General features: G+C 40.9%; 1 protein-coding gene across 1 annotated transcript in view; it reads left to right on the top strand.

The window, feature by feature from the left end:
* LOC122656978 (midasin) overlaps positions 1 to 14,417 on the top strand; it is a 184,398-nt gene that overhangs the window by 95,711 nt on the left and 74,270 nt on the right. The window contains exons 27-31 of the mRNA XM_043851700.1: positions 4,700 to 4,798; positions 4,890 to 4,990; positions 5,106 to 5,195; positions 5,292 to 5,357; positions 5,458 to 5,622. Coding sequence (XP_043707635.1) covers positions 4,700 to 4,798; positions 4,890 to 4,990; positions 5,106 to 5,195; positions 5,292 to 5,357; positions 5,458 to 5,622 — 521 coding nt within the window. The remainder of the gene's footprint in view (positions 1 to 4,699; positions 4,799 to 4,889; positions 4,991 to 5,105; positions 5,196 to 5,291; positions 5,358 to 5,457; positions 5,623 to 14,417) is intronic.

Raw genomic sequence — 14,417 nt, 5'->3', positions numbered from 1 at the left:
TCTTTGGAAAGGAACTGATTCCACTAGATTCCTCCGCCCTATTAGTTGGGCCTCAGTTTGCCTTCCTCTTGCCGAGGGAGGATTGGGTATCAGCCATAGTTGTCACGGCGTCACGGCGATCCAAGTTGGTGGAGGGGTGTCACGTCGATATATCGACATGTCGCCCGCCATGGCGAGCATGTCGACCATGTTTTATTTTTTGTTTTCTCTATTTTTAATGTTTTAATAGATGTATACTCAAGCCATGTTTTATTTTTTCTCTATTGTTTCTCAAGTTTTAAGAAGAAAATTCAGTAATCGAAGAGGGAAAGAAGAAATCAAAAGAAATCAAAGAGGGAAAGAAGAAATCGAAGAGGGAAAGAAGAAATCGAAGGAGAAATCGAAGAGGGAAAGAAGAAATCGAAAGAAATCGAAGAGGGAAAGAAGAAATCGAAGAGGGAAGAAGAAATCGAAGAGGGAAAGAGAGACAGGAAGAAGAAATCAAAGAGGGACGCCATGGCGTAGGTCGCCATGCAACGTTCTCCAGCGCCAGGACGCCATGGCGACGCCATGACAGCTATGGTATCAGCAGGATTAAAGAAGTGAACTTAGCGGAAATCATCAAGCTGGTTTGGAAGATTGCTTCAAGGAAGAAAAATATTTGGGTTCATTGGATTTATTCGGGGTTGCTCAAGTCAGATTCTATTTGGACTGTCTCCACCCCCTCGGATGCTTCCTGGGTTTGGCGCAATATTGTATCCTCCCGGGCCCTTGTTCTTGGTTCCATTTTCTCTCATATTGCTGATGGAAACTCCACTTCCTTGTGGCTGGACCATTGGCACCCCTTGGGCATTCTCCTCCACCAAGTCACTTCCAGAATTATCTATGGCTCTGGATTTCCTAGAAATGCGTTGGTGGCTGAGATTATTGATGGAAATGGCTGGGTCCCTCCTCCAAATGCCAATCCCGAGCTTGCTCCCATTTGGAATCTGCTACCTTCCATTCAAAGAAGACCCATTCTGAGGGGTGATTGTGTGATGTGGAGGCCAAACTCCTCGGGTACTTTCAGCTCCAAAGCTGCTTGGGATCTTATTCGAAAGCGTCAACCTCTTGCTCCTTGGAGGAAGCTTGTCTGGTTCAAGCATCATATGCCTAAGCATTGCTTCACGGTCTGGCGAGTCTTCTCCAACTGCCTTCCAACGCAGTCCTTTATCCGGCATCGACACATCTTGGTCTCTCCTTCCTGTGATCTTTGTTGGAACGGGGTTGAAGATTCAAACCATCTCTTTTTTGAGTGCCCTTTCTCCAAATCCATTTGGAAAGGCATTCTTGCCAAATGCTGGCCAAGGACTCGCAGGATTCTCCCCTTTGATAGAGAATGGCTTTGGGTGGATATGACCTTTGGAGGTTCTTCTCTCTGTGATGTTGTTGGTAGGATAGCTTTTTGTGCTACGATCAACCATATTTGGATGGAGCGTAATTTAAGGAAATGGACTACCAAATCCCACACTATAAGCCAGATTTGGAAATCCATCTCCTTTGAAATTACTTCCAAACTCACTTCGGTTGCTCCTTCTTCTTGTAAGGACACCCCAAGGAACATGCTTATTGTTGTCTCCTGGGGTATCCCTTCCATCTCCCTCCTAGCTGCGGGCTCTTCAGCTTGAGTCTCTTGGCTTTTGTTCTTTGTCTTGTTCTTCTCTCCCTCCTATTTGAGGGCTGTTTTTCCTTTTCTTCAGTAATGATATTTAATTCACCCAACAAAAAAAAAAAAAAAAAACATTTGAAAATGAGTAGTTCAGTGAGAAGGGCCAGATTTCCAGGGAACAACAGATCTTCATTTTGTAGCAGTTAGAGGACTTTTCTTCTGTAAATTCAGCTTGCTTTTTGTATAGATTCTGATAGCCTTGTTTAGCATAATTGGATACTTGGGTCTTCCTTTACATTTATCATATTTTGCCTATAAAAAAGTTGTAGAGACTAGAGATTTCAATGAAATTTCGTTGGATTGTTTTGGCCTTTTGGGAATATTGAAAAATCTGAATAAAATGTAAGTATTGTTAAGAAGTTTAAGTATCTCTAGTTTAACTTCTGGTGGTGGTAGAGCATATAGATTTTGAAGTAGGCATGGCTATTGGTATCTGTCCACCCGTCTTTACCTTTCTTGTTTGAAGGGTACGGGTAAGAATTACCCTGTTAAGAAAACAAGGAGGGTAAGGGTAATAGTATCTTATCCTTTCTGTTTACCCGTCTATACAGATATAATTAGGTAATTTCAGACATATTTGCATTGTATAATTTTAACATAATGCCCAGATTACATGCCCACATATGAATTCATCTAGTCTACCCAAATATTTCAAGTATTAAGTCATAGCCCATGCCCCATTTGAAATCCCTGACCTAAATTGTTTAAATGGCATTATTGAGGCTTTACGCACCTTACCTGTTTATCTACTGGGTAGTGAGATCTTGTACCCTTACCGTAATATCTCAAGCATTTGGCCTATTCATGGTGCTTGAATTAGATTCCGTTTGGAAGGCCTACTGCCGTGGTGAGACGGAAATTGAAGAGGGGGTGGGGTGGGGAGGAGGCCTCAAGTTATGCACAGCTCATTTGGTCTGCACTTGTTATTGTATTGATCATGGTTGTCACATTACAAGGCGATCCAAGGTGGTGGGGGAGGGAAAAAAACCAAGGCAACACCAACAAGGGGTCCTTCCAGCAAAGGGTGCCTGGACGCTCAGGCAACGCCTTGACAACTATGCTCTTGATACTGTTGCCAGCATGCTTGTATTGTTACTTTAACCACAACTAGTATATCACTCGTTCAGGTCAATTTCAAAGTAAGAAATTTTGAGATGATGGCCATTAGGTTCAGATTGTTGTGAAATGTACACCACCTATGTGGTATTATAAGTTGGACTTTATAAACACATATATGATGTATTTCAGAGAGAAAAAAAAAAAAAAAACTGTCTGGTGCTAATCGAAGATGTAGTATGCACTTAAATGTGATCTATAATGCGAGCAAACTTAACTAGGCCATTTTTGACGTGAATAATTGACAGGCTATTGTTGTTGGTTTACGGACTAGTTAACTAGCTAGCTTAACTTCTTGAAACATTACATAAGGTATCATTCCTTAATGTAGTCGTAGAATAGGAGATAATCCTACTAGGAGCCAGGTAAAATCAGGTTCTGGTCAAGTCTGCTGTTTGGGGTAGATTTGGGGCTGTTTAGGGCAAATTTAGGGTTTAGGTTAGGGTTAGGGGTGAATGTGATATATGCTAATGATCAGCAGGTCTAGGGGATTATTTTGGTATAAAAAAATTGGGATTTGGATCAGTTTAAAATTCCTGCAGAATTAGGATTAGGGTTTCGGATTTTAGAAATTAGGAAAACTACTAAAACTAGGGTTTAAAGTGGAATTTATGACCAAGGCTTGAGGTCGAGTGTGAGGGACAAGGGAATGGAGGTTCGGCTGTGACTTGAAGGAATTCTGTCGGCAAAATAAGTCTAGACAGAAATTAGGGTTTTTTTTGGGTTTAATGGAGAAGAGGGATTTAGGGTTTTGAACTAGGGATGGGGGCAGCATTCAGGATCGAGTGTAGCTAATGGTACAGGGAGGCTATGGTCTAAGTTTGATCTGATCAGATTCTGATGGAGGAACAGAACTGGACAGAACTCAGCAGTCTAGGGTTTGTGAGAATAAAACAGAAAAATAAAGGGATCGAATGGGAAAGGAGAAGGAATGAAAAGAAACTGAAATTAAAGTTCAAACTCACCACTGGAATCCACTGGCAGCAGCTTGAATGATGAAGGATGAAGCCACCGTCAGAGAGAGATCCTCGCAGCCGTCATGGCGTAAGGAGTCGCAGGAATCCACCCACCCTTCCACCTTGAAATCCGTAAGGATGCACACTCAAAGGAGCAGAACAGCAGCAACAGTCGGCCAGCAGCAGAAAACAGTCTTTTTTTCCAAATATCAATATGTGGGGGAGCCTCCCACGATTTATTATATTTATAATATGGCTAATGCCAATTCCTACTACAAATTAGAGTCTTCTCCTTCACAAAATCTTGGAAGGGAGAGGTTCAAATCTAACTTAACTAATTTAAAACAGTAAAATGTCCTAACTACCCCTACTAACTTAAAATAGAAGAATCTAACTTAAAACAACTAATTTAAAAGAAGATTCCATACTAGCCAATAGGATATAAGGACCTATTGACCAATAGGAACACTTCACTTAAATTAGACCAATTGAACCAATTGGATGCAACCAATTCAAAACCGGTTCAATCTAAAAACAAGAAAATAAACTAATCAATCTAAAAAGAAGAAATTAAACTAAGTATGGAAGATAATAATCCTAATCTACGGCTCCCTATTCAAACCTTAAGTTCAGGGCTTCTTCTTCTTCTTCTTCTTCTTCCTTCTTGGAGCTGCATCATTCCTAGCTTGCAGTGCAGTATTTCGCATGTTGCTGGTGTTTTCCAGATTTAGAACAAATATTATTTATGGAATTTATTTCCTATCTGTGCATTCGTGGATTTCATTCTGGTAAATGATTGTTGTTGTTGTTGGGCGTAGTGGTCTCCTTAGGTTCCTTGAAGAGGGGGGATGCAGGAAGAGAAAGTAACACTAATTTTTTCTCTTGGTTTCCGTTCTCTAATGTTCAGCATTAATAATTTATGAATATGATCTGTTCTCAGGTAATGAGGAGGCTAAACCTGTGGGATTTGAGTTTCTAGCCCCTACCACTCGTAGGAATACTTTGCGTCTGCTGCGTGCAATGCAGCTTGCAAAACCTGGTTTGTATCCAATGAAGCTCCTCTTGTTTTTACTTTCAGGTCTACATTTCATTGTTCTCTGACATTTTAGTGGTGTGCCTATGCTTTCCAGTGTTACTGGAAGGTAGTCCAGGTGTTGGAAAAACTAGTCTGATTATTGCACTCGGCAAATTTTCTGGGCATAAAGTTGTTCGCATCAACCTTTCTGAGCAGGTTAAAAATCTTCTGTCCTTTATTTTATTTATTTTTCTGTTCTGCCTGCCTCTTTTTGAATTTTTTTAGATATACTTTGATTTAACTCATTTAATGGAAATGACAACTGTTACAGACTGATGTCATGGATTTATTGGGTTCTGACTTGCCTGTGGAATGCGATGAAGGAATGAAATTTGCATGGTCTGACGGGATCCTTCTACAGGTTGAACTTTCTTATGTGGATGATATGCTTGATTATCTTGTTTCTTTTGGGAATTCCTTTTGAGGTTTTTAGACTCATTTCAGTTTATCATTGCAGGCTTTAAAGAGTGGAAGTTGGGTTTTATTGGATGAACTTAATCTTGCTCCACAGTCCGTGTTAGAGGTATTGTTGCTGGATCCATTTGGTTTCTATTTAAGTGTGCCTTTTTTGAAACTATGTTGCCATATTAAAATTACATGCTAACTAATGCTCCTTTTATCAGGGTCTCAATGCCATTCTAGATCACCGGGCTGAGGTCTTTATTCCAGAGCTAGGGTGTACTTTTAAGTGCCCGCCATCTTTCAGAGTTTTTGCATGTCAAAATCCTTCATCCCAAGGTGGAGGAAGGAAAGGCCTTCCGAAATCATTTCTTAATCGCTTCACTAAGGTGTGCTTTTCTTATTCAATTTCTTTTTGCATATAATTGGTGTAAGGGTTGTTTGAAGTTTTGGATGGACTAATATGACCAGCTATAGAACTGGATATGGATGCTGATACTGGAAACAATAATATTAATCTTCATTTGCCAAATCTGATAGGGAGATGCAATTCTGTGTATCACACACTGTACTGACTTAATTTTTGTGTTTTAGTTTCTGAAGCTAATTATTTTTTTCCCATTGCGTTCGTCATTCTATGTTCTATGGTACTTCGGAAACTCTTACATTGTTGGTTCATGTGAAGATATATTTGTATGATCCTGCCGACGATTTGTAAGGTCTTGATTTCTGAGGAACTAGAAATACTGTTTATATGCTCTGAGGCACCACGAGTTGGTGACCCAAGGTGACTACTTCTGAACAGCTCGAATGGCACTATCCTACCAGTACGAATGGAGAGGGATGTTGTAGATTTACCAACAGAGAGTGGCTGGGATTATTGATAGAAAGCACTATACTCCTCACAGGAAAGGATAAGAGAGTTGGAAGTAGCTGTTCTAGCCAAGGATGGTTATAAGTAATGAGTGTCCTTACGTGGACTTCCTCAGTCATAAAGGAATAAGAAACTTGCAAAATAGCTAACAGATGCTATTCCTGTTGTTGCGAGGAGGGAGTTGGAAGTTAAAGAATGTAAAGGACAAGGAGAAAGATGAAAATAGAAGGGTGAAGAGGATGAGGGAGAAGAGAAGAAGAAGAGAGATGATGGTGGAATGTTGTGTGTTAGAGAATTATCTCTACCACACCTATATTACTTCACTAATAAGGTGTAAGGAACTACTTACACCTCCCTAGGGAGCTAAAAAGTTAAAAAAGACTAAATGAAATGTAAGACAACTAGTTCCTAAAGTACCCTTATTACATAAACTCTAATACTCCCCCTCAAGTTGGAGAATAAATGTCATGCATTCCTAGCTTGCATAATAGGGTACCGAACTAGTGAGAGGTGGGTCCTTTGGTGAAGATGTTTGCCAATTGATCACTTGTCTTCACGAAAGGAGTGCAATTGCAGCCGGAGTCTATCTTCTCCTTGATGAAGTGCCGGTCCACTTCTATGTGCTTTGTTCTGCCATGTTGCATGCTTATAACTGCCTTGTTATCATAGTAGAGCCGTATAGGTCTATCAATACCAAACCCCAACTCCTAGACCAATCGTCTCAACCATATGAGTTCACAAACTCCATTAGCCATTCCCCTAAATTCTGCCTCTACACTAGATCTAGCTACAAGAAGTTGTTTTTTGCTTCTCCTTGTGACCAAATTACCAACTATAAATGTGCAATAGCCAAATGGAGACCGTCTGTCTGAGATGGATCCAGCCCAATCAGTATCTGAGAATGCGGTATGCAACATCCAAGTGTCCACTCTTGGGAGCATGCATAAACTGGCTCACCACTCCCATTGCATAAGAAATATCTGGGCGAGTCATAGACAAATAGATAAGCTTCCCTACTAGCCTCTAGTACTTCCTTGCATCAACAAGAGACGAATCATAGTCTTCTCCTAGGTTGCAGTTTTGCTCAATAGGAGAACCTGTTGGTTTACAGCCCAACATCCTTGTCTCTTTCAACAAATCTAGAACAAACTTCCTTTGACATGTTGATTCCCTTCATGTTACTTGACACTTCAATTCCCATGAAATACTTCTAGGGTCCTAGATCTTTGATTTTAAACTGTTGGGTTAGATGGGTCTTCAACCTAGCTATCTCAGTGTTGTCATCTCCAATCACTACAATGTCATCAACATAGACAATTAGGGCGTACATAAGGTGTGGTTAGCCTGCATGCCTGACCTGCTCAAACCATCCCTTTCGGGACTGTTTGAGACCATATAGTGCCTTCTTGAGAAGATACACTTTCCCTTCAACTGAAGGAGGCTTGAAGTGGGATGGAGTTTGCATGTACACTTCTTTGATGGAGGAAGGCATTCTTCACATCTAACTGATATAATGGACAATCTCTATTGGCCGCCAATGGTAAGAGAACCCTTATAGAATTGTGCTTAGCCATAGGAGCAAATGTCTCCTGGTAGTCAATCCCATACACTTGACTGTACCCTTTGGCCACCGACCTTGTCTTGTACCTCGCAACTACACCACTTGATCTTTACTTGATTGTGTAGACCCACCTGCATCCGACTGGAGCTTTTCCCCTGGGAAGACCTACCAATTTCCGAGTACCATTCTTCTCAAGAGCCATCATTTTTTCAGACATGGTAATGTAGGACAGGAATGAAGATTCAACCAGTCTCAAAATAGGATCTAAAATCAGGGGAAAAAAGGTTCAGTTCGATAGGGTTAAGGTTGGGTTGGATTGGTGTGGTGGATTAATGGATAGGCTTAAGGTAAAGGTAAGGTGAGGGAATAGGTCTGGAATGATGGGGAGGTCAAGGGATTGGGCAAACAGATTTGCAGCAGGGCAGTTGTCTCTGCCGATTTGGTCTGCGGACTAGGAAAGTGGGGTTTTTATGGGTTTAGGGAGATTTCTTGTGGAAGGTGATCTGCAGGTCAAATGGGGCTAACAAGGGGATTGAGTGGAGGTCTTAGAGGGGGGGAAGGTTTGCTGAAAAGCTTGAAGAAAACTAATGGTTGAATAGGGCAGGAGAGAGAGGGAATGGAATTATAAAGTTAGTCAAAAATACAAGGTAACCTGCCAATAAAGGTATGGGCAGCAGCACGGGAGCTTGGTTGAAGGATGAGAAGAAGAAGGTAATTACAGAAATCTGAACAGATGCAAGGAGTGAAGAAGAAGAACCTCCCGATCTTAACAGATGCAAGGAGTCATTGGAGATCCACCAGCCCTGCACCTTGATGTTACTCACAAGGCAAATTCATGTAGAGCCCAGCAGCAGCAGCAAAATAAATATTTTTTTTTTCAAAACTAAACTGTCTCGCTTAGGCCCCCCCCCTTGGCTTTTATTTATAGACTTTGAATGAGGTTACATAGCACTATCAACAACTAGGTTGATGTGAAGACTTTCTAATTTCAAAAATAGAAACTAACTACCAATCACAAAATAGAAAGTACTAAATTCTAATTATGAAAATAAAAACTAACTAAAGCAACTAAGTTTCTAAAATATAAAAGACTGAAAATAGAAACTAACTAAAGCAACCAAGTTTCTAAAATATAAAAGGCAGCTTGACTGGTCAAAGGCCAGCTGGCTCCTCTAGAGCTGTGACACTCTTCACGTGAACAGTGTTTCTTGGTCCAAAACTGGCCCAATACTTGGGCTGGTTCGATCTGCAAACTGAGGAGGGGGAATCAACATGTGATCAACAACTTTGACCATCCCCAAACAGAATTCCGGTGAGACAGGAATGTCGAGGTTAAAATCTTCAAGTCGTGGAGCTTTCTTTTCGAAGAACCATGGTGGCATAACAAACTCTATGTGTTCGTTTTCTTCAGTGTTAGCAATCTTCTCATCAAACACTTGACGCACAAGCTCCACCTTTTCAAGAACAGCATCTTGAAGGTCATTGTTTTCCTTTGGAATGCTCTCAATCAGCTTTTCATCTTCTACTATTTCAACTTTGTCTACTTTGTTCTTTTCAACGTATACCTCTTCAGTAGAGTCTTCTACATGTTGAACTTCCATCTTTGAAACTTCAAACATTGTCTCTTTTTTTTCATCACAATTCATTGTGATCATTTCAGCCTTATCTTCAATTGGTCTCTCTTAATTTCCTTTGGCAATGTAAATTTGCATTCAGCCTTTGATTTAACATTGTTGGTGTTAGATTTCCAACAATCTTCAACTTGCAAACTGATTCTCATGGATGGGGGCTTCAAGTTGTCTTCAGCTTTGAAAGCCTTTTGTCGAAGGTAATTTAATTTACCTTGTTGTAGAGCTTTGAACGCCCGTGGTAAATATTTCTTACTCAGATCTTCTTTCATCTCTGCCCGTGTAATTGGTTGTCTACTATGGTAGTCAAGATGGGTTCACCAATTATGTGTTGGTCCCACTAGCCTGGAATTTGCTAATCTTATTTTCTTATGCTCAGGCAAATCATACCAATCTTTTTTTTTTTTTTTTTTTTTTTTTGGTAAAGAGGCAAATCATACCAATCAAAATAGTCATCTAAAGCAGATAAACAATCACATAATACCTGTGGACTGATCGGCCACCAAAGTCCCTCAATTCATACGCCTCTGGAGGTCTAGGTTGTTCCCTGTAGTCTTTGTATTCTCTATACATGTCTTCCCTGTGATCTCTGTACCTTTCTTCCCTGTGCCTTCTATGTAGTCGGTGAGCTTGGGACTGTAATTGATAAATGTCCTCTTCCATTGGTATGTTGCTGTCCCTTACTAGAGTAGTTTGGTGCTGCTCAATTTGCTATAATCTTTAATTTATAGCCCTTTGACCAGCTTGAAACTGCTGAAGCATCTACAAAATTTTGTTCCGAGGGTCGGTGGAAGCAGAGGTAATGGGCTGGCCATATTCATCCATGGGTCTGATACCACTTAATGTAGGGCAGGAATGAAGATTCAACCAGTCCCGAAACAGGATCTGGAATCAGGGAAAAAAAGGTTCAGTTCGTACGGGTTAAGGTTGGGTTGGATTGGTGGATTAATGGATAAGCTTAAGGTGAAGGTAAGGTGAAGGAATAGGTCTGGAATGATAGGGAGGTCAAGGGATTAGGCAAGTAGATCTGCTGCAGGGCAGTTGTCTATGCCGATTTGGTATGCAGGCTGGGAAAGTGGGGTTTTGATGGGTTTAGGGAGATTTCTTGTGGAAGGTCATCTGCAGGTCAGATGGGGCTAACATGGGGATTGAGTGGAGGTCTTAGAGGGGGGAAGGTTTGCTGAAAAGCTTGAAGAAAACTAATGGCTGGATAGGGCAGGAGAGAGAGGGAATGGAATTAGAAGGTTAGTAAAAAATAGAAGGTAACCTGGGAATAAAGGTATGGGCTGCAGAACTGGAGCTTGGTTGAAGGATGAGTAGGAGGAGGTAATTACAGAAATCGGTAAATTACTTTAAAAGAAACTGATATTCAAAACAGTAGATTGATTGAAGAATGTATCTCCCGATCTGAACAGATGCAGGGAGTGAAGATGAAGAACCTCCCGATCTTAACAGATGCAAGGAGTCACTGGAGATCCACCAGCCCTGCACCTTCATGTTTTTCTTTTTTTGGGTGAAGAAAAGAATTCATTACTAAAGAGAGAGAGAAGAAAAAAAACAAACAAGAGCCCCCGAGGGGGAATTACAAGAGCAAACAGCCAGCCAAAGCCTCCGCTAAGGGGAGCTGGAGCGACAAAAGAGACATTAGAGAGACCCTAGGATACAACAATAAGTCTGTTCCTTGGGGTGTCAAAACAAAAGGAGGGAGGAGCAAGCAAAAGCTTCGAGTTGATTTCAAAAGAAATGGAATCCCAAATCTGTTGGTAAAAACGAGAGTTAGAGGTCCATTTCTTGATATTACGCTCCATCCAAATATGATTGAGGGCGGCACAAAAAACTATTTTTCCAACTGTGTCACAAATAGAGGAACCGGCATAGGTCATATCCACCAAATCCATTCTCTTGAGAAAGTGAGAATTCTTCTAGGGGCAGGCCAGTATTTGCTCAGAATGCCTTTCCAAATGGCCCTCGAAATAGGGCACTAAAAAAATAGGTGGTTCAAGTCTTCTACATTGTTCCAGCAGAGGCAGCAAGTAGGGGAGACTTGGATCTGACGACTACAAAGGAAGGCCTGAGTTGGAAGATAGTTGGTGAAGACTCTCCAGGCTATGAAGCAATGGTGGGGAATATGATGCTTGAACCAAAGTAGATTCCTCCAGGAAGCCGTCGGACCTTTCAAACGAATGAGATTCCAAGCTGCCTTGGATGAGAAGGAGTGCCAATTGTATGCTGACCAGGAAACACAATCACCTCTAGCTGGCGGTCTTCTGGAGATGGACTGAAGGTCATTCCAAATTTGGTTAAGAACTGGGGAAGAGGTAGTGGGGAGCCTAGTTAGAATGATCGGGGAACCAGGGAAGGTCATTCCACCTTGATGTTACTCACAAGGCAAATTCATGTAGTGCTCAACAGCAGCAGCAAAACAAATATTTTTTTAAAAACTAAACTGTCTAGCTTAGGTCCCCCATTGGCTTTTATTTTATAATCTTTGAATTAGGTTACATAGCACTATCAACAACTAGGTTGATGTGAAGACTTTCTAATTTCAAAAATAGAAACTAACTACCAATTACAAAATAGAAAGTATTAACTTCTAATTATGAAAATAGAAACTAACTAAAGTAACTAAGTTTCTAAAATATAAAAAACTGAAAATAGAAACTTATTAAAGCAACTAAGTTTTTAAAATATAGAAGGCAGCTTGACTGGTCAAAGGCCAGCTGGCTCCTAAGGGTTGTAGCACTGTTCACGTGAACAGTGTTTCCTGGTCCAAAACTGGCTCAATACTTGGGCTGGTTCGATCTGCATCACATGGTGTGCTTCCATTTTGTGTCAGACATAGCCTAAGTGACATTCTTGGGAATGGAAACAGTAAGAGAGGGCAACAATAAAAGCAACACCTGTTGGAGAGAGAGAGAGAGCATCATAGGAAACAAACTAGACTCTTTCCCTTTCTAACCGCAATGGGAAAGTCTATATTAGATGGAAGAGAATGGTTGTCACCTGACTAAGGAGGATATAACTCAAGATGTGGATCCAAAGAGAACTCTTTGCAGGTTCTTTTTTTGTTTTTTCTCTCACTTGTGCACAATTAGCTCCTACTTATTACCAAAACCACCACCTAAATGATTATCAATATTAACCCCATCTACTTGGTGTTTCCCAACGTCAAGCATAAAAGGGGGAATGGGTAGAGGAGAAAGAAAGGGAAGGTCATCAACAGGCTTTTCCCTAAAGAGGATCCTGATGAGGAGCAAAGAAGGGCACATATTCCAAGAAAGTGGCATCTTTGGAGAGGAGTCGCCGGCGGGAGGAAGGATTGTAGCATATGTAGCCTTTAGTAGTAGAGGAATACCCAAGAAAGAGGCATTCGAGAGCCTTTGGGGCAAATTTAGTCTGAGAGGATTTATTAACATGAAGATAACAAACACACCCAAAGACCTTTGGAGGAAGAGAGAAATCAGAAACCTGAGGAGTCAAGGTTTCCAACGGAGATTTAGGACCAAGGAGTTTTGTAAGTATGCATTTGATGAGAAAAGTTGTAGCAAGAAGAACATTAAATCAGAAAGTTTTAAAAACATGCATGCCAAATAAAAGACTCCAAGTGACCTCCAATAAATGGTTATTTTTCCTCTCAACTACCTCATTTTGTTGGGGTGTGTCAATACAAGCTAATGGATGGAGAATGGCATTATCAGTAAAGAAGTTTTGGAGGCCACCAAACATGTACCATGATATCAGAATGAACAATTTTGATTTTAGTTTCGAACTAAGAATCTTTTGATAATTTTTTTTTGGTAATCACAGACAGCACTCTTATGTTTGATCAGAACAGTCCAAGTAGTGTGGGAATAATCATTACAAATGAAACAAAGTAGTTATAGTCGAATAAAGAGGTAGTAGGAGAGGGTTCCCAAGCATTTATCTACACAGTATCAAAAGAAATAGTAGATCTATTACCATGATATGGATAAGACGAACGTCTATGTTTGGCAAACATACATGGTTCACATTGAAAGACATGGGAACAAGAAAAAGAAGATAATAAATGAGGTAACTATTTCTTCATTACAAGAAAAGATGGGATGGCCAAGGCGTTGATGCCATGGCATTATAGAATCCACATAACTACTATCACTACGGCCACACACATAAGACTGAGCTGTGGGCAAAAAAGGTGGTTGAGGTTCAAGGAGATAGAGCCCTTTCTCCTCATGTCCACTGTTAATAATCCTCTTTGTCACCAAATCCTGAAAAAGATAATGAGAAGGAAAAAGAGTAACATAACAGTTCAAGGATTTAGTCAAGTGACTCATAGATAAAAGATTAGTGGCAAAGTTAAGCACATGAAGAATGGAATCAAGGGAAATGGAAGATGTAACATGAATATTGCCCTTACTAGAAATGGAGGAAAGGGAGCCATCGATTAAGCTGACCTTATCCCTACCAGAATAAATGGAGTAGGAATCATATTATAGTGGGACGTACCAGTCATGTGGTCAGTGGTACTAGAGTCAATTACCCAAGATGGGGTTGTGGTAGGAGCGGGTATGGATGCTTGCAAAATTGAAGATGAGGAATCTGGCACTGTAGATGTAGAAGGTGAGCTACCCAACTGTGACATGACCCTACGAAATGCTGCAATATCCTTCCTGATACTAGGTGAGTACTCCAGAGTATCAGTCTTAGTCATCACAAAACGTGCTCTAGCTCCCCCTCTATGACCACCGCTGCACCACTTGTACCATAGGGTGGCCATTAAGAACCCAATACCTCTCTCTAGCGTGTCCAGGTTTCCCACAATGGTTACATTTGGGCCTAGGTGGCCCTTGGCCTCTGCCACCACCATGCCAATCTCTTTGGAAGCTAGAAGAAAGAGTAGATGGCTCAAGGAAGGAAGCAAGTTCCATAGCTACCCTGCGAGTCTCCTCACTCCGCAAATAACTACACACTTCATCTAGGGATGGAAGAGGAGACCTGCCCAAGATTTGTATATGAATGGGCTCATACTTCGAGTTCAAGCCACCAAGAATAATAAGAACACGCTCCTCCTCAAGGGTTCAGTAAAGTTTTGCTTCATCTTCTGAGCTGGATAGTTGAAGATTCCAATAATGATCATAC

Source organism: Telopea speciosissima, chromosome 3 (genome assembly GCF_018873765.1).
Source record: "Telopea speciosissima isolate NSW1024214 ecotype Mountain lineage chromosome 3, Tspe_v1, whole genome shotgun sequence".
In the NCBI taxonomy this organism is placed as follows: domain Eukaryota; kingdom Viridiplantae; phylum Streptophyta; class Magnoliopsida; order Proteales; family Proteaceae; genus Telopea; species Telopea speciosissima.
This window is presented reverse-complemented; position numbering and strand designations above follow the sequence as displayed.